Here is a 23,651-nt window from a genome sequence, read left to right as displayed (position 1 = left end):
CAGATTTCATCAACAGAGAGCAAAAATGGTCGATTAAATTCGGTGAAGCCATTTTAGGGATTTGTTCTATGCAAGAGTGAGAGCAAGAGAGAATCGAAAGGATTTCTAAGGCATAAAGAGAGAGAGAGAGAGCACACGTGCTCGCGTGTCTCGGACAAAGTGGAGAAATTTACTAAATAAGACAATAAAAGGGGCAATAGTTGATGGACATGAAGATGACTCGAGAGTAGAGTAGAGCACGAGATTGAGAGTGAGAAACGTAGGAGGGTGAAAGGGAGGAAGGAGGAATACAATATTAAATTCGAAATGAGATCTACACTAGAGCCCCAAATATAGGGATCTACTGTATCATCCCCAAAATCAAATCCTTAAATGCTCAACTGGATGTAGGGGTCGAACTGGTGAGTCCCCCAAAGTTTTGACCATATTTTGGCCAAAAAGCGTAGATGATCAATCGAACGGAAATGATTTTAGGGGATTGTCCAATTTATAATTGAAGAAATTCATCAGTCCAAGGTAACAAATCGGTCTGTGTCATAAAGGCTAGGACTGTTCATCTGGGTTAGGTTTTTTCCGAAACTTGGGAAACCAGATTCTAATTCCGGTCCGAAACAAATCTGGGCCGGAACCCGGGTTGCAAAACTCGGGTACATCCGATACCTGGGTTTTTTTTCTTTTCAGTTTGAATGTTTTGATTTTTTTTTTTTTTTTTTGTTCTTTTCTTTGGATACTCATCATTATTCTCTAATTTCGTTATTTTGATGTCCATGGTTGATGAATACTGCCTCTTTTATTGAGGGTACTAGTTGAATTCCAGTTTGCAATCACATTCATCATGATGTGATGAACTTTACATAGAATTATTTAGAAAGGTATAAAAAAATAATAATCCTATTTTGGGACAACAATGCGACTAATGATCTTTACGTTGAATTCATCTGCCTAAAATTCGCAGGTTTAGTTTGGATTGAGAAATACTTTCAACTCATCTCAACTCATCTTATCTCAACTCATCTTATCTCATCATTACAATTTTCACAAATTTTCACATAAATACAATAAACAAATTCAACTTTTTCAAATCTCAAAATAATAATAATATTAAAAAATAAAACAAAATATTGTTAGAATATTATTTTTTAATATTATTATTGTTTTGAGATTTGAAAAAGTTGAATTATTTATTATATTTCATATGAAAATTTAAGAAAGTTATAATAATGAAATGAGATGATATGAGATGAATCAGATCACTTTTCAATCCAAACGGGGCCGAAGAAAGGTTTCCATATCCCATTTTCGCGTTCTTCTCTCTCTCAGATTCCATTTTCTCAGCTCCCTATTTTCGCATTCCTTTCTCGCTCTTTCGTTACTACCTACTCTAAGAGGCCCTTCTGTCTCTCTCTCAGATCCTGAAGATTGGACATCAACTCCGTTGTCAGATCAGCCAGAAGCTCCCCACTCCTTAGCATCGAATCTGTAGTTATGGTAGGTAAGGACATTTCCCCCACTGCATTGGTGCAAAAATAATTTGAAGTTTAATAAAAGGGTCTATACATGCACACCCACATGAAATCCCCAATGTCTATACATGCACACCCCCAATAGCAGAAATTTTTTTTGTTAAGATAGCATTGTCTATAAAATGTTTAGATTTCATTTTTTTATGAAGCCTGTAATTTTCTGTTCAGATTTCATTGTTAAGGATGCATTGTCTATACAATGTTCACAATTTTCTTGATCTAAACCCCCTCCTTATTCTCATATCTTCTTCATTTTTAGTTTATTGTTTTGATTAATTTAGGAATGTGGGCTTTTTGGGTTAATTCGATATCTTTAAGAATTTTGAATAGAGAGTTAAACACCAATTTCATCCCTTCCTGGGTCTGCAAACATTAGGCTATGCTTTGTGTTAACGTCGTGTTTCGCACATCTTTAGGCCAAGTTCCAACAACTCAGATCTTAAAAAATGAGGCCCTGCATAAGGTAGAAAAGACTACAGCTTTGAGAGGGCGGCCTCGGGGCCGGGTAACCTCCGATGCCAAAGTTAGTAAATATTATTGGAGGGTAGCAAATAAGTAAAAGAGTCTAGAGATCAAAAAAAGTATTCTCATACCTAGGATCTACTATTTATACTACCAGTATGAGGAGCAGATCGTGCTTGCTTTCATGAAGTCTGTGTTTCCTGTACTGTTCCTTTTGTCAGAGTCTTTAAATGCGGCGTGGCTCTGCAACGACGTCATTAATGTGGTGTGTTGTCTAGGTGGCAGAACCATTAATTCCGTGTGGTTCTACAACCTTCTCCTCCTAGTCTGCCTTTCCTCTGGTCTGTTCATGCCTTATCTATTAGTAAATCAATGGTTCCTCGTATCATGCATGTTGTGCAAGTGGACACTCGAGGACTAGACACTACCCGAAGGGTCCTTTGATCAACAAGTCTCATCCTTTGTAGCACTATCCCTCCTACAGGTAATGTACAGAGGAGCCTCCTAGTGGACCGAGTTAATGGCTTTCTGCTCCGGAGAGGGCTTAATTAGGCCTCTTGGGCCTTGAGGGGAAAATTCACTTACAGTTACCCCTACTAATTCTCACCGAACAAGTACGGTGGGAATTTATCATAATTTGATCCCGCCTTCTTACCAAGGCCGAGAACTTTACTTAGGTTTTCTGAGGTCCGGGAGGCTTCTGCGGATTGGCATTTCTGTCGGTGATCCCACTGCATTGTGATTGTCCCACTATTCTAGTTTTTGGTTTTTCTTCTTTCCGACCAGTCTTCTTTGCTACTTCATGTTCTTGTAGTGATGGCCTCTGAAAAATCCGTTCAACCTAACGTTTCCGGCAGGTCTCTGCTGATATTGGGCCATCATTTTTGGGTAACGGATGGTGCTCGACTACCAACAAACCAACGCTGGCCTCTTTAGCCCTCATCTACCAAGTACCAGAGTCCGCTTCCTTCAAAATTCCTAGCCCTGATGAAGGCGCCGTCGATGTACAGGTTCATTCCACTAAGGTGACCCTTTACCCTTCCATGTTTTCATGCGGCTTCACACTGCCATTCCCTCCCCTGTACGTGACCTTCTGCATCGCCTTGGCTTGGCCCCTTCCCAACTGCACCCGAATGCCTGGAGATTATTAATGTGCTGTAGCATTATCTGGAGGTGGGCTTTGTTGGAGTCCTTCCCTGACTACACGGACCTTACAAGTCGCGAGTTTCTTCTTGCCCATAAGGTGCTACGTCTGAAGGGGAATGTCTACAGCTTCAAGGCATCTCATGCTCTAGTGACCTTGGATTGTGGTACCATAAAGTGAAAGACTGGTCTCCCAAATTATTCTTCTTATCTGGCCGCAAATGAGAGTTTCCGGTAGTCTAGGTGAACTGCTGGGAGTTTCCAATATGGATAGACAGGGAAAAGTCCCGGAACATAATGTTGTGTGTCCAACAACCACTTGTTACGAAGCGAAGCGCATTCTGATCATGCGAGAATGGGTGTAGAACCATCCTGACAGTGTTTTTTTCAAGGTCCTTTCCGAGGAGAATTTGAGGAGTTCTCTACCTCCTTTGGGACACCTTATTCTGGTGATAGGCCGGTTGCCATGTGGCCCCAAGTTGCTTCAGAAGCTTCCTTGGACCTTCCTCTACCTGACAAGGTGAAGAAATTTCATCGAGAGAGTGTTCATACCAAGGATAGGGCTCTTCCTGAGGTACGAGACCCCTTAATGAGGGGAGAGGCTACCTTGGAGGCCAACCCTCCCATTACTGTGGCGGTTCTGGCACTGGTTGTGGCGGGCGAGCTGGCGAGCAGTTTTTCCATGCTGCCTCTACCAATGGTGACTGTTGAGGCTTCCGGGGGTGAGGTCAAGTTGGACGCCCTTCTCCAGAGTATTTTTGTGTCTACCACTCCTGATGAGGGACAACATTCTTCTTTATGAACCTATCTTCCTTCTTCATCACATTCGACCCTCAAGAGTCACTCTCTTGAGGCAGCTAATGAAGGGGTGGAGGCTACATCTAGCAACCGCTCGGAGGTAGGGGATTATACAGGAAGTAAGTCCCTTCCAAATGTTGCCATCCTCGGGTTTTTGAAGAATCCTACTATGAATTCTTTTGTTCAAGCCGCACCCCTAGAGAGGGGGAGTCCTTTTCTGTATATTCCAGGCAACGATAGTTCGAGGAGTCCAATCATCAACCCACTCATCTAGGTGGAGTTTCCTGGAGGTGGCGGCTCCGTAGGTGATGTAGCCAGTGAGGGTCTGAGTGATGAACCCCTCACCCGGGCTGAGTACCCAGTGGGGGTCGACTTTTTTCCTGATGATGCGATCGGCCACCATCCAGGGGGTTTGACAGGAGACCCACCTGCTCCCGCTGAAGTCTCTGTAGGATTGCTTAAGTTTGTAGGCCTTGCGGAGACCCTTCCTTCTCTATCCCGGCTGACCATGGAGGGGAGTCGAAAGGAAGCCATTGGTCGGGTTGTTGAGTACTCGTCTGGTTTTTTTCACGAGGTTCGATTGCTTCTTTCCCGCCTTTTACCTTTTTTTTTCCTCTTTTCCTTAGTCTTTTATTTATGTCGCCAGGGTACTTCTCAGCTTGTGGCCTTCATTGTGGATGATCAGGAGGCCGCCGTTCAGGAAAACTTAGACCATGCTCCCGCCGAAAATGAGGAGAGGGAACAGCTGAAGCACGACCTTGAGAGGACGAGACTCGACCTATCGAATGAGCGCAAAAGAGCGAAGAATCTGAGCGTCATCGGCTAGGGTTGAAAACAATGGGTTCAGCACAATTTCGATGCCAAACTGACACCGAACTGATGTCTACCTCGACGCTGTGCGGTTCGATTCCAAAATGGATTTAATAAAACCCTGGCCACCTTCTTCTTCTTCCTCACGACGGTTCGGTTTCATATGTTTTTTTTAAGATCCAAGGTAAAAACGACGTAGTTTCACATATTTAAGTGAAATGACACCGTTTTATATAAATATATTTTAATATATATATATATAAAAGGTCGGCCGGTTCAGTGGTTTTCCAAGGTTTTGAATCGGCTGATATCGATTTTCATCAATTCCTGCCACTCGCCGACCAGTTCCTTGCCGGTTCCGACCGTTTCCTTACTTAGATAGCCGGTCTGATCGGTTCTCGGCCGGTTTATGCGGTTTTTGTACACTCCTATCTTCGGCAGAAGCACAAGCAGAAGTGGGAAGAGGAGAAAACATGATTGGAGCTGCTTAACCAAAGTCTTCAAGGCGACTTATCCCAAGCGCAGGAGGAGATGGACCGGTTGGAGCAACTGAACCAAAACCTTCAGGACACCACCTTATCCTTTCAAGGGCAGTTGAGGTGGTTCCCGAAACTTCGCAATGAGGCATGGGGACGCAGGGTTGTTGAAGGCCGCAGATCAATGAGGGCATTCCTTCTGGAGAGTCTGGAGCTACGTTCAAGATCTTTTACCAAGTACCTTCAGTGGTTTGCGCTTGCCAAAATTTCCACCGATGAGGCATCCTTACCACAACCTGGGAAGCAAAGAGATGCCATATGCTTTCCCTGGTCCAGTCACACCTGTACTGGCATTAGTGGAGCCGGCCAACCTTACTCTTGCAGCCGTTGAGACCGATGCTCTTGGCGTTAAGGCTTAAAGATTTTATTTGTTTCATTACACTTTTCCCCTTTTTTTATACATATATCCGCATTTTGTTGCTCAGTGGCTTGCATATATATTCATACTGACTAATGCACATATCTTGTTTGTCATGTCTCGTCTTTGCCTCCTTTTTCTTTTTATTTTTTGATGGCCGGCCTGTTGGACAATGGTGAAGGGGTCCGTAGAGCTCCTACCTACCCCGCTGGCCGGTCATGGCATGCTTGTTTATCCTTTATGGATAGTCGTTCTCAAAATACGGCCATCGTTTTAATTGTTACTTGGGTGGCCGTGTCTGGCCGTACCTTTGAAGTTTCTCGGCCCACCCCACTGGCATCCAGTTTAACCTTTCTGACCCCGTTAACTGCTTAGCCTTTTGTTCATTCGTGTCTCTAATGCTTGAGTCCTTCTCTTTACCCCGCCAACCCTTTTTCCTTCCTTTCACTTTGTCCCACTGCTTTTCCTCAGCTTTTTTTTTTTCTCCATTTGCTCTTTCCTTTTTTTTCTTTGGTGCTCTGTGCAAGTTTTTGGTTTCTGATAGAGGTCGTGAATTGTTAGACTGACCTGCCTTGTTGACTATTTAGCACCCTCAGGCCGGGTAATGGCTAGAGTCCTAGCGGGCTTTAAGCAGTGGGAATAAATCCCTTATAGTTTCCTGCTAATTTTTTCCAGATGATTCCTGGAGGCTTCTTATTTCCTCTGACCTTATGCCTTGCCTAGTCACATGCAGAGTGACCGTTTGCATTTTGCATAAGTGGCAACACAATGCTAGTTATGTTTCTGCATTAAACGATGTCCCTTCGATTTCCGCATCATTGCTCCATTTTTTTTACTGGCATTAATTTTGCACATCATATCAGTAGATATGCTCTGCATCGGTTGTGATAATCAAGAGATTCTAGTTCTCTGGAGGGACACATGGTGATTCGTGGAGTTATAGTGCCTTAAGAGGCCAAACATCAACCTCGCCTATATAAAAACCCTTCTCCATGTTAGGAAATCCATTATACTCACTTTTGCCTTTTCTCTTTTATTTTGTGACTCTTGCTTTACTGCTTGGGTTCCCAGTTCCTTTGTTTTTTGTTACTTTCCTTTCGAAGTCCCTTTGTATTTTCTTCTATCTTTCATGGCTCCGATGAAATCTTTACACCCTAGTGGGTGACGGGTCCTCTGGTGTCACTCAGGCCGCTACTGGCTGTGGCGGTCTGTGCGTCAGAGGTTGGAACCACCAATCCTTTGTTGTTGGGATGTTGGACCCTTTGCTCTCGTTCTTGCCCTTTTGCTTATTGTGCCTCACTCATTCTCTCTTTTTTGCTTATAGGGCTCGACTTCAAAGCCATTCTCTTCAACTCGCTGCCTGCTTGGTTGCAGTGGTGAATGGCTTGGTGGCTGTGGTGCGGTGGCGACCGTCGCTGTCTAAAACACACAACTGCAAACCCCAAACTCATTTTGGTTTCCTTGGGTTCAAGAACAGTGAGGTCTTCTAGATCTTTTAGATTATCCTTGACTGTTTTACGGTCTAGGTTCCCTGGCCAGTTTACGGTCTAGGTCTAGGGTCAGGCATTGGAACTTGTTTTGTTGAATATATAAGCTTCACGATGTAACTTGCTCATTGTAGTCCTGTGACGTTATGCGGCCTTATGATGTAATTTGTTCCTTGTAATCCTGCATAATTAATAAAATGATTTTGTGTATCTGACTATATGGTTCTACATTTTCCTCGCTGTATTTCTCTTTGCTTTTTTTTTTTTTTTTTTTTTTTTTTTGCGTCGTTCTGCGCTGATTGCCTTCCGCTGTGTGTCATTCTTGCTTTTGCTTGTATCTTTTGCCTTGGTATTTGGAGAGTTTATAACCTCAATCTATTTCTTGCTTGTTGATGCTTATGCAGCCTTTTTGCGGGACTTTGCTTCCTTGTTGGAGATTCTTCTCACTTCGAGTAGTCGTAAGACTAAAACCCGCACTCCATTGGGGAGAGGTCAGGCTCCCTCAAATTAGCCTGCCCCTTTTGGTTCTCCAAGGAAGTAACTTCTTCAAGCTGCCATGGGGCAGTCCGCTCTCTTGCTGTGGTACGAGTCAGGGTAAGTTCTTCGGGCCACCTTAAAGGCCGGACCCACTCTCCTCTGCAGGAGGGATAAGGCTACCTTTAGGCCCGGCCTTTCCTTGTTGAGTCCTGCAGGGAGGTAAGTCGTTCGGGCAATCTGTTATTAAACCCGCTCTCGCTAGTTGACATCACAGGAAAATGTAACATTTTGGGCCAGGCTGGTGCTAGACCCATTTTTCACTCGTAGTGGAGGTCGGGGTAAGTTTCTGAGTATCTGCAAGGGCCAATCCCGCTCTCCTCCACGGGGAGGACAAGGTAACCTTTTAGGCCTACATTTCCCCTTATATCAAGTGGGGAGGTAAGTTATTCTGGCAGTTTATCACTGTACCCGTTCCTGCCTGTTGACCCTTACGAGGAAGGTGTAGTTTCTTATTTCAGGTAGCTGAGGACTAATCCACACTCTGTTGAGGGAGGGACAAGGCAACCTTAAGGCCTACCTTTTCCTATGGTATCCCGCGAGGAGGAAAGTTAAGACGGCAATTAGTTGACCACTCTTTACTGTGATAGGAGCCATGGTAAGTTCTTCGGGCAGCCTTGAAGGTAGGACCTGATCTCCTCTGTGAGAGGGTTAAGGCCGTCCTTAGGTCGGCCTTTCCCTATTGAGTCCCACAGGGAGGTAAGTCGTTCGGGTAGTCTGTTATTGGACCCACTCTCACTCGTTGATATCACAGGAGATGTAAGTGTTGGGTCAGGCTGGTGCTGATTCCACTTTTCGGGATAGTTTATTTGGGAGGGCCGACCATGCCCTATAGTGTCTCGTGGGGAGGTGATTTCGGGTAATTTGTGACTAGACCTGCACCCGCCTGTTGACGTCTGCAAGAAAGGTAAATTTTCAACTTCGAGCCACCGAAGGCTAACCCGCACTCCACCACAGAGGGATAAGGCAACCCTTAGGCCTACATTTCATTATGGTGCACCGCGTGGAGGTAATTTGTTGATGATCTTGTTGTCGTAGATTTTGTTAGCCGCATTTTTTATTGTTAGCACCTTACTGGTAATATGAAAGCGTGGAGTAGATGTTTTGTATTGTCCTGAAAATTCATGTTTTTATTAAATAAAAAAGAAAGTACAAACTAGATGAAGAGGTGTTACAAAATTAAGGGACACGAAATCCCGCTCTGGGAAGTCTTCATCCATATTTCTCTTCAAAGACGTGCACCATCCCTTCCCCTCAAAACTGGCAGGGCGAGCTGTAGACGGAGGCCTGCCGCAGTTTCTTCAATGGTGCCCGACCTATTCTGTTTTGTTGGTGTCGTCCGAGGCGGGCCCTTCATCTTTATGCTTTAGCACTTGGATGTAGCATTCCCTCGTTGATACCTGCTCTCCTCAGACTTTCCCATTCCCTAGGGACTTAGGAACTTCATTTTAAGGTGGTAGGTCAATGTGACGACCCTTACAATGCATTGATGCACGTGCTGACTGTGCATGGCACATGCACGGTGCATAAGTAGGGGTGCCATGCACCTAAAAGGGCCAGAAATGGTCGTTGTGCGCCTTGCACGGCAACCAGCACCTCGCTAGTACCTTCTGCTACGTCAGAGACAGTCGTCGACCACTATGGTAGATGTGAGGTGGCTTGTGGTAGTGCACTTGGTGCACGTTAAAGGCTCCCAAAGAGCCCACGACAAACAACTAGGAGCTCCCCTCCTGTCCCAGCCGATGGTCATTACTTGGACCGCCAGCACCTTCTGCCGGGTTAGAGATTGTTGCCGTCCACCACGACTAACGTGAGGTGGTTGGCGGCAATGCACTTGGTGCACGTAGCGGGCACTCGACAAGCTCACGAAGTTGCTGTAAGCCCCCTTTATCCCCGCTGTGGGTTGGAAGGTAGCATGGCGTTGCCACCATGACCCCGGCGAAATCTGTCTCTAGCGACTTGCTGCTCGACCGCAGAAGATCCCAGTGGGGAGCCTCCCCACCAGTCACACCTTCATGGCCAAACTAATGGCCCTTGAGCTCCTCACCCATAGGGCAGGTCCTTCGGTCACAAGCTGCTTGCCATGGTTTCCTCTGCCATTGGCCTCTAGGACAAGCTCCATGGCCATGTGATCATCAGCTAGCCACTCCACGAACAAACTCCTCGGACAGACTCCTTGGCCACTGGCGAGCAACCTCGGCCAACAAGCTTCTCAGCCGTTGGCGGGCAACCACCTTCTCTGCAGTCTGCTCCTCAACCACGTACTCCTCGGACAAATGCTCCTTGACCACCTGCTCCTCGCCCATGGACTCCCCTCCCTCGGCCTGGTACAAGACTCAACTTGGACAGCAAGCAACAAACATCCCTTCCTCTGCCCAAGATCTATCTCAGCAAGCAATCCTGTCCATGCATCCTGTCCGCTAAATCCTGCCATGCACTGGAGAGCAAGAGCATAACGAATTGCATCATGGCTACATGGTATTTCCTACGCCTAGCCCAACGAGGGGAAACTCATTAGGAGAGAAGAAAGAGAGAGGGAAGAAGGGGACAAAAGCATTAGGGAGGGCAGTGTATCAGGAGGAAAAATGGATGATGTGACATAAAGCAAAGAAGGGAAGGAGATAAAAGGCACATGCACATACAACTTCAGGGACTTTTAGACAGGCTTGTGGGAGACTTCACCTTCTTCAACCTAACCACAGAGGATGAAAATCAGAGGATAGAACTCAGATCTCTATTTTATAGTGAGGACAAGAGACCATGAGAGACTGTAAACAAGCATATTATAGTGGATTCTCCCCTCCACGAACCCCGTGGATATAGGCCTAATGCCAAACCATGTAAATCTGTATATCTCCCTCTGTTTATTTTCTCTGTATTTATTTATTGTTTACCATCATGGATGTATGCACGAACACCGTACGGCCATACCTGACCACCGCCGAGGGCTCCACACCACACCGATCGAGACCCGAACAGCTCCAGCGATGCCAAGAATCTCCCCTTTCGATCTGTTGCGCTATTTTTAGGCGTTAACACTTCTTATAATACATATTAAAGCAGTGCATTTGGTTATATTGTTTGTAATGAAATTGGTATTTTTTTTTTTTATGTGCTTCAATATTCTACATCCTTCAAAATTTAGAGAATGTCTTTCACTATGGGATCCAACTTCTAATCCGATGTGAGGCTCTCATTCTAAAGAAATGATATATACAAGTTCCAAATGTATAAATCTCATGTAAATCTTTTATAAAAAGGTAAGTCTATGAAAAAGTACGAAAAACTCACTTTTTCTTAATGGAATCCACATTTTTACAAAAAACTTGTACAAGACTTATACATTTGAGGCCTTTATCCATTACTCTTTGTTAAGGCAGCAGAACTGTGGGCATCCAAAGACCCTTCTAGAATAGTGAAGAATAAGTCTGCAAAAACTTCTTGTAATGGAAACAATGACTAGGCTAGACAGGTGTCTAATGATTTATGGCAATAGATTGCAAATTCTGTTATGTAAAAGTTTATATAAACTGTCCTCGTGTATATTGTGCTGCAAGGAAGAAAATATTCTAAAATAAAAGGCAAGTTTCTGTAAGAAAGTGAACTTTATTCAAACACTTGGTGTGTATTGCCTTTTTCTTTACTTTTTCATGGTATAAGAGTGAGAGGGAAAAAAATTAAATAGTTGTTGAGGTGGGCGTGGACCAAGAAGAATACCCCTACCATTTCCACGACATCGACGTCCCCCACGAAAATAATTTCCCGACCATGGGAGAAATTAGCAGGTTTGGTACTTTGGTGGTATTATGATTGTGATAGTGGTTCCCGAAAGCAAAGATTGGGTTTGATCAGAGAGCCTAGATTCATGGTATCTTACTTTAACTCGTCTTGATATTTCATTTGTTGTGAATCGTGTGTGTCAATATATGCATAGTCCTCGGCTTCCCCATTGGACAGCCGTCAAACGTATTCTGCATTATCTTAATAACACTCAGTCTCTTGATCTCTATTTTCCCCCCACTTCCTCTCATCAATTATCTGCCTTCTCTGATGCTGACTAGGTCGGATACCCAGATGATAGCTGATCCACAGGTGGTTTTTGTGTGTATTTTGGGAATCATTTGATTTCTTGAGGATCCAATAAACAGCCCATAATTGCTCAGTTTTCCATAGAAGCCAAGTATAAATCTGTTGCTAACACCGCTTGTGAGCTTATTTGGTTACAGTCTCTTTTAGGAGAACTTGGTGACTTTCTCTCTTCTCCTCCTACGCTATGGTGTGACAACCTTGGTGCCCCCTACTTGTCTATGAATCCAATTATGCATTCTCGGATCAAACATGTTGAGTTGGATTACCATTTTGTACGTGAAAGAGTGGCAGCAAAATCCCTTCAAGTATCATTCGTGTCCAGCAAAGATTAGATTGCTGATATCCTTACAAAACCTCTCTCACCAAACCGTTATTTGCACCTTCGATCAAGCCTCACTCTTATCTCAGTGCCGCTTGCATCACAATGGAATGTTAAGGCAGCAGAATTGTGTGCCTCCAAAGACCCTTCTAGAATAGTGAAGAATAAGTCTGCAAAAACTTCTTGTAACGGAAACAATGACTAGACTAGACTAGACAGGTGTCAAATGATGTATGGCAATAGACTGCAAATTCTGTTATGTAAAAGTTTATATATAATGTCATCGTGTATACTTTGCTGCAAGGAAGAAAATATTCTGAAATGAAAAGCAAGTTTCTGTAAGAAAGTTCTTGAAAGAACTTTATTCAAACACCTGGTGTGTATTTCCTTTTTCTTTACTTTTTCACTCCTCGTTCTAAATGACCGTGATGACTTATAGAGAAATATCTCCTGATTATTTGGCTGTTATTGCCAAAGTTCCTTGTTTCCTTCGTAGCCATGAGAGCTGATTTAGCTTCTCTCACCTTAGGGTCATTTGGATGACATCGGTAGCTAGGTCTTAGCATGGAGGAGTTTTCTTCATCATGACAAATTGTTGCTGACATAAGTCCTCCCTCTCTGCGCTACTTCGAAGTTTAGCTCTCTGTGGTTCCACGGGCAATGTCCATGGTCCTTCCCTTTTGCATATGGTTCTTTATTGTCAGTTTTCTTTACAATATTCATAGGTTTTCTTCACCAGCAATATTTTACGAAAATAAACTTACAAATTAATGTATTTTGATGTAATACGTTAGATTGTAAAATTATTTTTATTATTAAATAAATATAAAATATTATACGAAATTATATTAATTTGTAAGTTTACTTTTGTATGATCTTTTTATGACTGTAGCACTTCTCTTTCTTCATTGTGTCTCCTCACATTCGATTTTCTCTAGTTATGAACAACCTCGTTCATTAGAAGCCACTGCATGTTCATCGTAATAATTGTAAATAAAATAATATAGGTAGCAAAAAAAAAAAAATTCTATTTGAAATCTACTCTATTGACATACTCAGCATGCACATCGTTAATGTGAAACTTTCAATATCATCAACTACAATAATAAAATTATAATGAGTTGTATAACAAGTAGTCTATTTTTATGCCAACTTGTATGTAGTAGATAGAATTCATCGTTGGCTTCATCAGGGTGGATATTAAACATATGAAAAAGGTTTAAAATGATTCTAATTCCCTTTATGTGACTTGCTGCCAATTGTTGTGTATTCAAGCGCCAATAGGATTCCCTCCACAATACTTCAGAGAAATGGCATTCCAAGAACTCAGGAATTATCTCTTGCAGATTATCTGAGGTTTGTTGATACCTTTTCTAATATGTAAATAGTTCTTACGAAGGCAACATGTAGAATGGCTCATAGTTTAGAAGAAACCAACATTATCAATTGACTTGTTCAACTTGTTTATATATCCTCCATGGAGATATTCTCTTTTTGGCTCTGGGAAGTCTCGTTTGGATAGTGAAAGTGTTTCATTTTATTTTATCTCAACATTACAATTTTTTCAAATTCTCATAAAAAATATAATAAACAATTCAACTTTTTCAAATCCCAAAACAATAATAATATTAAAAAATAATATTCTAATAATATTTTATTCAACTTTCAATTTTTATCTCATCTCACCTCACTATCCAAACGACACCGTAACATGTGACGTGTATATGCTACAAAAATGAATCAAAGTATTGGAGATAAGATGAATACCGTTTTTAATATGAGGAGTGTTAAGGCCACATAAAGGATTATGTAAAAGTAGTCTCACAAACTGACGTAGTTTCATGTGATTCGTCGAATTTACTTTACAATAAAAATAACTTTAACAAACCACATCAATCTATATTAATTTATATGTTTACTTTTGTAATCATTTTATCACTAGAATATTTCTCTTTAATATATTATCAATTTATCATGAGACTGTAAGTGCCATTTGGCAAGTTAAAATAAATTTAGTCCAACGCCGTTGTGTTATGGCCGACTTAGGATTAAGTTTATGTGCAAATTGTTTTAGGAATAGCAGCCCATGTTACAAGTTACTTAAAAGAAAAATTCTACTGATTATCATTCTCACACCCTATACTATACATAATTTTTTAATTTTTTTCTCTTACTAAATATATGTTGTATGGATGAAGAGGAGAAGAACTCAATTAGTTTAAGAAGAATAAAACTAAAAAAATTTTAAAAAATAAAAATAAGTATGATATGTGGTATGTGGAAATGAGTGCAAAGCTCAATTCGGCCATTGGTGGTCATTTATCCACCAATGTTCATGTTTTTGCCACCGTGAGGGTGGTTAGAACTGGACGCATTTCTGTTTATTTTAAATTATTTATTTATTATAAAAAAATAATTTTTTTATTTACACTCGTGCTCAAGGGCGAATAGGAGAGGAGGCCACCACCCCCAAGATTAAAAAAAAAGAAAAAAAAAAAGAAAAAGAAAAACCAATGATAAGGTGTATTTTTAAAAATATACAAAAAATATTGTATTTTCGTCAAGAGATTTAAACTAGAATTTTGCTACAAAGAAGACGGTGTGTAGCACACCACTTATAGTGTTTAAAAGACCAATTATTTTCTCAATTCTTCTATATGCAACCGTCGGTGCGAAACCGGTGCGGAACCAGCAGACGTGGCACTGCCACGTCAGCTTATATTTTATTAAACAAAAAAGAAGGGGAAAAACGAATGAAATGTGCAGAAAGAGAGGGAAACGGAACCAAAATCAAGCCGAAGCTCGAGCTGAACCCAGAGACCCATCCTCGGAAGGATTTCGTCTGTCTTCGTCGTCGCCGTGGACTGAAGAACCCGTTGTTGCAGTCGCCGTTTGTCACACATTCCGCATCTGAGCCGCCATCGACTAGGGATTCCCCTTGATTTCCAAATCTGCTTCTTCCCTTGCCACGTTGAGTATTTATTTCTCTTCTTTTAGCTTTAATTTTCTATTGTTCTTCACACATTCTCATGTATATGTCTTTTACTGGTGAGTAAAGATCCAATGAAGTTCTTAACACCTGATGTTCCAGACAATGAGAGTTTCGGGCTTTGGGTATATGTTACAGTTATAATACTCTGAGCTATTCTTTTTAAGTGCTATTTGTCTAGAACTTCATGTTTAAGTTGGTGTTCTAATGTGGGAGCTTTGTCGATTTTTAAACTATTTTGAGTGATTTGTTTTAGTTTTTGACCATGTAAAAAATCGTCAAAAATAACTCTGGAGGTTTTTTGGTTTGGGACTTCGCCCCCATGCGAGTTGCTTTGGCAACCACTATTTTTTTGGGTAAATTTTACTGGATGAGATTGCAGTGGTAGGTGTGACTGGTTCTTATTAATGGCCAGACTGGCTCTTCAGGTAGTGAGCAAATGATGTTCCAAGTTTGGACCTTAGGTTTGCTAATGATGATGTTTAGTTTTGGTTGAGTGATGGCTACTTGAGACACCAATTAATCATAGTAATACTATAAAATTCCCTTTGTGACATCATGAGTTGAAACAAGTAGTACTAGTACTACTGATCATGAGTAGCATATATACTTCGATGGTATTACGTTTGGAATCAACCTATGTATATATGTTTTTGCTAACCACTATATAATATATTGTTCCTTAATTATTAATTGATTCATTCTATCAAATTAAGGAAAAACTCATGCTAATGTCTCTTCTCCCAACTGCATGCAGAATATGCTCACCAAACCGTCCTAAATTCAACAAAACTCCATACTTCCAGATCGACGAGTTGTCCTCTGTTGGCATAAATAGATACCATATGATTAATTTGTACACATTTATTTTGACCAATTACATGCAGTTCTTATGATCTACATGAGTTTTGAAGAAACAACTGTGACCCTCTTTACTGTATATATAATTTGGTCACTGATCATCTTAACTATTCACAAATAATCTGTTTCCGAGCAAAGTATATAGATAATGATGTTTGCTTCACCCGCGAGTTTCAATCAAACTTGGTGTGGCTAATGCATGCTTGGGTTCCCTGTGCTTTGAAGCCTTATTGCATTCAAGAAGCCTGATATCTCTTCCACTTCCAGTATTCTTTGGAAAAACCTGCAAGCCCCCAGCAAAGGTATTGTGCCTCTAAATCCATTTATTTTAGTTATCTTGTTTGCATCTTGGGTCTATCACTTACATTATTGGTTTTCCCTCAAATTATGAATCATTAAGGCCAAAACACCTTAGTTCTTTGTGTAAAGAATGGAACCTTATAAATAGAATGTACATTTGAGGAATATGAAGTGATTGTTTTAACTTTTAATTTATTGATTTATGTAGTGTTGGCCTGCCAATTATATTCCACATTCCAATGTAAATGATTTATATTGTTGGTTAATGTTTTTGTATTTTGGTTTTGGGGTCATAATTAGTCCCAAAACTGTTTTCATTGTATTTATGATATTTCTTCACCTTAAACAAGAGTGTTTTCAATCAAGTGTGCTAAAAAAAAATGAATAAAAAATTACACATTCAAAAGTGGTGATCATCTTAAAGAAATATCATGATAAGATGTAAAATCGTGCTAAACCAACAGGAAACAGGAAAAAAATATTATGATATGGGTAATATTCGTACTTGGCCCCCCCATTTGGCAACCATATTTGCATCGCCACATGCTCATGAATGAAATAAATATTAAACATTTTATTTGAAATGAGATCCATTGTACCAGTTCATAGATTTTAATGTGGTTTGAGTTATACAATATTGTTATTGACAAGATGCATTTGTCTCCCTCTCAACATGGAAAAAGGAAAAGAACATCCATCTATCCTAAGACCATGTAGCTCAAATCCTCCTTCCACAGTATGTTATTTTATTTGCAATATATCAATAACATTAGATCCGAGATTAGTTTATATTTATTTTCTGAACACATCAATAATTTATCCAAACATATTTCAGAACATACCATCAACTTCTCCAAATATCCCAATGCACGGTTATTATGGACCTCCATCCGCGGTATGTTATTTTATTTGCAATATATCAATAACATTAGATTCAAGATTAGTTTATATTTACTTTCTGAACATATCAATAATCTATCTAAACACATTTCAGGACATGCCATCAACTTTTCCAAACATGCCTGCGTGGTCACCGGGTTTTCTCCCATTTCCCGCTGTCAACCAATATCCAAGCAACCTACAGGTGTTGATGTCATGTTTTCCATTTAATTTTAATAAGTTGGTTTTTTTTAAGAATTGAATCGTGTCTTTGGTTTTTTTGAAGAGTTTAATTGCAATTTTTTTTTCAATATGCCAGAATACTAGTTACCCATTTCAACATGCCAATGAAGGCCAGTTGTCTCTCAACAATACCTCCGTTACAAGCAAATTTCTTGGACCAGATGGAGAAGAAACTAAGTATGACAGTGCCGGAACATCTGAGAAAGTGCAAATGTGTAACAGCCCACAAGAAATTCACTGGTAGAATTTCTTTTGACCTTAGGAACCTCGTGAAAACCCATACGTTTTTACGAATCGATCAATCGCTCAGGTTTTAGTCTGTCATCATAATCAGTGTTATCACTCACTATGGTGCTAAATTTACAAGTTTAATTATTTGAGGTAGTTAGAAGTGTTAGAATGCATTATGGTCTACGCCATTAGACTCAGTGGATTATTTAGGATTTTATGGCGCAATAGCCTATTTTCATAATTCCGGACGAAACGTCTGTTGAAAATTGTGAAATTATTTTTAGGGGCACTTCGGGGTTGAATTTCGGTAAACGATTTTCACTATAGGTTAATATGAATATTTAGAATTTTTCAGTACTAATTTTATTATACAATTTTTTGGAGTGAATAGTAACCTCAATAAGCGCACCTAGTGCAGTGTTTTTAAAATCACAGTGTGGAATGCCCAAATTAGGTTAGGGAAGTTTTATTTGGTCACTCGGCAAGATCTTAGCCACACATAGTGAATAGTATTAGACACTTGGCACAAAAAAAAACCATTAGATAGATTTGTGAAGGAATCAAGGTGTGAGATCATGCCACCTAAGCAAAACTGTGTTTCATCTGTTCAACCAAATTGTGCCAGACCAAAGAGGGTTTCAACCCTAGCAAAACCCTAAATGGTTGGAATCCAATTGAAACTCCAAAAGCTTGGTTGAAACCAAAACCCTAAATGGTTTTCCCAAACCCTAAAGTTGGTCTCCAAACCCTTTTTAACCCGATTTCTAGCATTGTGTTTAATCACTTGATTAAATCACTTCCACATGCTATTAATTAATCAAATCCTTGTTATGACATCATTATTCAACCTTTTAAACCTTGGGAATTTGATTGGGCCAAGAAAAATTGATTTTGGTCTTGATAGCATCTCAAACCCTAACCAAACCCCCTTTAAACCCCAAATTGAAGCCCACTTGGTGGGGCCCACCAAGGCCTACGAAATTGGCCACCTTGGCAAAGCTTCTTGGAGAAGTTTCCTCCCCCACATGGCAGACCATCCACTGCCATTGGCTGCACCCAATAGTGCCTTGATGTGAAGGAGAAATCCACTCCATCAACCTCCATCTCTCACAGCTGCTGCAGGCAGTCCATGCCTCTCACTATTCTCTACTTTATGTCACATAGCCAACTCCAATCAAGGGTCTTTCAAGTCCATAACTTCCCCTTCCAGGAGTCTAAAGTCGTGCAAGACACACTTCTCTCCATTTCATCACTTCTTTCCCCCGTTCTTAGAGAGAAACCCAAAAGCGCTCTCTCGGGCAGATTTTTGTGTATTTTGCGTGGCCATTTTCGACCCTTTGTAAGTATTTTCGCACGATTTTTCCTTCGTCTAAGTTGTTCTTCTTTGAGTCTAGTTTCCGTTGGTATCTTATTCGTCTCAATCCATGCTCATTTGATTAGTAAAAAGTATATTTAACCATGCAAACGTCATTCTGGGCGTGAAACTGGAGAGTATGATATGTTTTGAAATTTTTGACCAAGCTAATGGACATATCTTGGTCCGAAAATTTTATGGAGTATTGTTAACATGTTTTTATGAATGTTCATTGAGGTTTTATTGCATGACTAAAGCTTTTGATGATAGATTTCCTTAGATTTAGAAACTTGAAAACTGGAGGTGGGAAAACAGTTTTTGTTTTGTGAAAGTTTAAATATTTCGTGGTATAATCTTATTCCAAAGGCTTTGATATTTTTATATGATGATCCTAAGCCTCTTATATACATTTTAGGATGTTATTTAGAAGATATATAGTATTATTTTTAAAGATATGTTTTTTCTATGTAAGAGGATTTCGGTTTGGCCTAAGATTTGATGTTTTTGGGTTAGATCCATGTTTTGTTGAATTTTAGCCATGTGATTTTAAGTTTGATGGTTAGATCTTCTTTAGGACACATTGTTAGACCATGTGATGTTTTAGTTTGAAGATCACATGTCTTTAAGCCATGGATCAAGAGATTGATCAAATGTAGTTGAGAGAAAAGTTTCTGTTTTGGACTATGTTTAAAACCAAAAACTCCAAGTGTTGTTTTGTGATTTTTGGTGACTTTTTTTTGATGATTTAAAGCATGGTTGATCTTAGAATGATGTTATGAATATGTTAGAGGTAAGATTTGATTTTTTGGAATTCTTGGAGATGTTTTTATTAAGGTCAAAACTTGTGATTTAAAGGGCTTACTTTTTGTTAAAAAGTTTGGGTCTTTTTACAAAAAGTTTGGTGTTGATGAATAGATTTTTTCTAATGGATATTTTAAGTGTGTTTTTAAACTTAGGATAGGAATATCTTTGTTACAAAATTTTGGTTTAATCATGAGTTTTGAATTTTGAAAGAATTGAACCAAAATCAAGAGAAATGGCCTAAGTAGGTTTCGGCAATAGTGAGTTTTCCATAGTTGTAAATGGTTTTAAATTTTTCTGAGTTGATATTTGAGTTTAGGACAAAATTTACATGAGGAATGTAAATTTTGGTAATTTTTGGAGATAGGATATGAAATCCTTAAGTTAGGGGTAAAATAGTCATTTTCCCACTTGTAAAGGGTAAAATGGTAATTTTACTCTAAGCTGCCTCTTTTCACATTTCTAATTGCTAGTAATTAATTTCTAACTTTTAGAATACCCTCTTACAGTTCCTCGTGTTTCACACTTATTCTCGTAGAACGCGACTATCGAGGTAAGTTAGCTTTTAACTTACTATCAGTTTAATGTGTATGAGTGATAAGTAAGGGAACTAAAGTGTATGTATGCATGTTATCATATGTTTCATGCCAAGTCATTACATATTTATCTGTTACACAGAATTTATTCTATCACGAATTATTCATCTGTTATATAAGATATTCTGTCACGTATTTCTATACATTGCTATGCATTGCAAGTATGTCATGTTAAGTTAAGTATGCCATCTGTTACATGTATTTCATTTCACGTAATATTCACTGTCATATGTTATGCCATGTTACGGAATATTGTCTGTTATATGTTATGCCATGTTAAGAAATAATATCTGTTACATGTATGCCATGTTATAAAATATTTTTTGTTACAAGTAAGTCTCAAAGTAAGTCATGTATGTCATCTTCTGTTCATGTCACGTTACGCTACGTCAGGACTTCTGTCTTTTCATATTCATGTCATTCCGTCTTGAATACAGTTTGTGTATCTCGAGAACAGTCTTGTTAAGTTATTCATGTCAATCACGACCCTAAGTGCTAGGATGGGGTAATATCCTAGTGGAACTCCTTTGTTCACGCTGGAGTGTCTAAATAGGTGTGAAATTCCCTGGGTTGACGAAGTACAGTCAACAGGTTACGAATGGGGCCTAATTAGCTGGTCAACGGAACGCGCCAGGCACTAACGCCGATGGAGCCAAACTTTATTTTACGTGTGTCCACAACAAGTGTGGCACAAACAATTCATGGGGCCACAACAACTGTGGAGCATGAAGTATGGGGTCGCAACAACTGTGGAGTATACACTACGTGAGACACAGCAATTGTGACACGTAGGATACGTGGGGCCACAACAACTGTGGAGTACGTATTAACGCACTCACAGCTGGTATAGACACATGTGTTGTGATGCGGTAATCGGCAGGGACACACGGCTCAAAGGGACCTGTGTAGCACCCGTATGGTCACTTTAATGACTAAGTCTACTGAATAAGATTCCAAGTTCATGTATTTCACGTTCAAGTCATGTTTCACGTTATGTTATGTTCAAGTTTACGTTCATGTCAAGTTTCAAGTTTGTGTCACGTCAAGCTAAGTTTCAGTTTCAGTTCAAGTTATGTCAGCTTATGCCATGTTATGTCAAGTCATGCTATGCTTATAATTTCATACCATGCTATGTCAAGATATGTTATGTTTACTATTGACTTTGATTGTGCATTTATGCCTTTATTGCCATGCATGCATCATTAACCTGTGTGAAGGTTTTTTGTTAACTTGCTGAGATTTGTAATCAAATCTCACTGTGGTAGTCTCAACTACCATTCCCCCCGAATGGTAGATCTTATTACAGGATCTGAAAGAGAACTAGGGATCGACCAGCTGGAAACGGTCGACTAAGCGACGGTGTGACTTAGATGTAGTTACCCTAGATTACTACTTGTATTTTGTGGAGTTAAATCTCTAGCAATCTTTTGTTCACAATCATTTTGGACTAGTATTGTGATCTCGGTTGTTAGTATGCCTTTATGTATGAAGTATGTTTTAAGTATTTGGGATATTATAAGTTTGGTCCATGGTATTGCCAAAAGAAAAAAAATTTATCCGCTGCAAATATTGCATAATGCTAGACGCATGTTAGGAATATTGCATCTTATATGTCATGAACGAGGGCAGGTAACCTTGTGTTGCATGTCCCGACGCTTCAGATGTCCGTCCGATCCCAAGCGGAATCTGTGGGCGTCACAAAATGGATGGTGATGATGAGTCAGTTTCGGGGATGGAGTTTAATTTCTTAAAAGATTTAATGAGTTATTATAAGGAATATGGTAAGAAATGCGGGTTTGGGGTGATGACAAAAAGGAGTGAGATGGGAGATGATGAGATTGTTAGATATGTCACCCTTGCCTGTGCCTGTGGAGGGAAGGCCTGGAATAGGATTGTGAATGTCGCAAACCCACGTTCGACAGCAAAGATGAAATGTAAGGCAAAAATTAATGGCTTAAAAGTTGCTGATGGAAAGTTTCGGCTGACTACAGTTCACAATATCCACAACCACGGCCTCAGTCCGAAGAAATCTCACTTCTTTCGATGTAATAGAGAAGTGAGTGAATCTGTTAAAAGAGTCCTAGATATGAATGATTTGGCCGGCATCCGAATGAATAAGAGCTTCAAGTCTCTTGTTGTTAGCGCAGGTGGTTTTGAGAACCTCCCACTTTTTGAAAAATGATTGTCGTAACTACATTGACAAGGCGTGACATCTACGATTGGGCGCTGGTGGTGCTAGAGCGCTTCGAGACTACTTCTTGCGGATGCAGTACAAAAATCTAGGACTTTTTGCACTAATGGACTTGGATGATGACGGGAGGTTAAAAAATATCTTCTGGGCAGACCCCCGTAGTAGAGTAGGCTACCAATATTTCACGGATGTCGTAACTTTCGACACCACATACTTGACAAACCGATATGGGATGCCCTTTGCGCCATTTGTTGGTGTAAACCACCATGGACAGTCAATTTTGTTGGGAGCTAGCTTGATTTCCTCTGAGGATACTAAGACCTTATTGTGGTTATTCCAAACATGGTTGCAGTGCATGGATGGTATAGCGCCTCAGGCTATTATCACTGACCAAGACAGAGCCATAAAAAATGCAATTGCAATTGTTTTCCCAGAAAGCCGACATAGATTTTGCCTGCGGCATATCCTGAAGAAAGTTCCTGAAAAGCTTGGCTATTATGGTTCTTACAAAATTGGAATGAAAACTGCACTGATGAAATGTGTGTATGATACCCAAACACCGGAAGAGTTTGAAAAATATTGGAATCAGTTGATTAGCATGTACAACTTGCATGAGAATGTCTGGTTGCAGAGTTTATACACTGAGTGTGAGCATTGGGTACCGGCATTCTTGAAGAATATTTTTTGGGCTGAAATGAGTACAACGTAGCGGAGCGAGAGCATGAATGCCTTTTTTTATGGTTATGTTCATGCTAAGACAAACTTAAAAGAGTTTGTCGATCAGTATGATAATGCCTTGAAAAGGAAGTTTGAGAATGAAAATTATGCGAACTTCCAGTCATTTAATGTCACAATTCCCTGCATCTCTAGATTTCTAATTGAAAAGAGATATCAAGATCTATACACAAATGCTAAATTCAGGAAAGTTCAACACCAACTTACCGGCATTATCGACTTGGACCCAGTTTTACTTAAGGTGGATGCTACAATCAAGACCTATCTGGTAGACGATGAAGTTCGTCTCGAAGATTTCACTAAGCTGGTTACACATTCAGTGGATTTTAGTGAGGACGATGTAGTTGCCAAGTGTTCTTATAGTTTATTTGAAATGAGAGGGATGTGTGCCGACACATCTTTGCCGTCTTAA

The 23,651-nt window shown here is 40.2% G+C and overlaps 1 protein-coding gene across 1 annotated transcript; it reads left to right on the top strand.

The window, feature by feature from the left end:
• Positions 1-22,610: 22,610 nt before the first annotated feature.
• On the top strand, positions 22,611-23,651 carry LOC121258673 (protein FAR1-RELATED SEQUENCE 5-like). Its single transcript, XM_041160217.1, has 2 exons — positions 22,611-23,162; positions 23,262-23,651. The coding sequence occupies exons 1-2, from the start codon at positions 22,611-22,613 to the stop codon at positions 23,649-23,651; spliced, it is 942 nt and encodes a 313-aa protein (XP_041016151.1).

Source organism: Juglans microcarpa x Juglans regia, chromosome 3S (assembly GCF_004785595.1).
Source record: "Juglans microcarpa x Juglans regia isolate MS1-56 chromosome 3S, Jm3101_v1.0, whole genome shotgun sequence".
NCBI lineage: Eukaryota > Viridiplantae > Streptophyta > Magnoliopsida > Fagales > Juglandaceae > Juglans > Juglans microcarpa x Juglans regia.
Note: the sequence above shows the minus strand (reverse complement) of the source record. Positions and strands in the feature narration are given on the sequence as shown.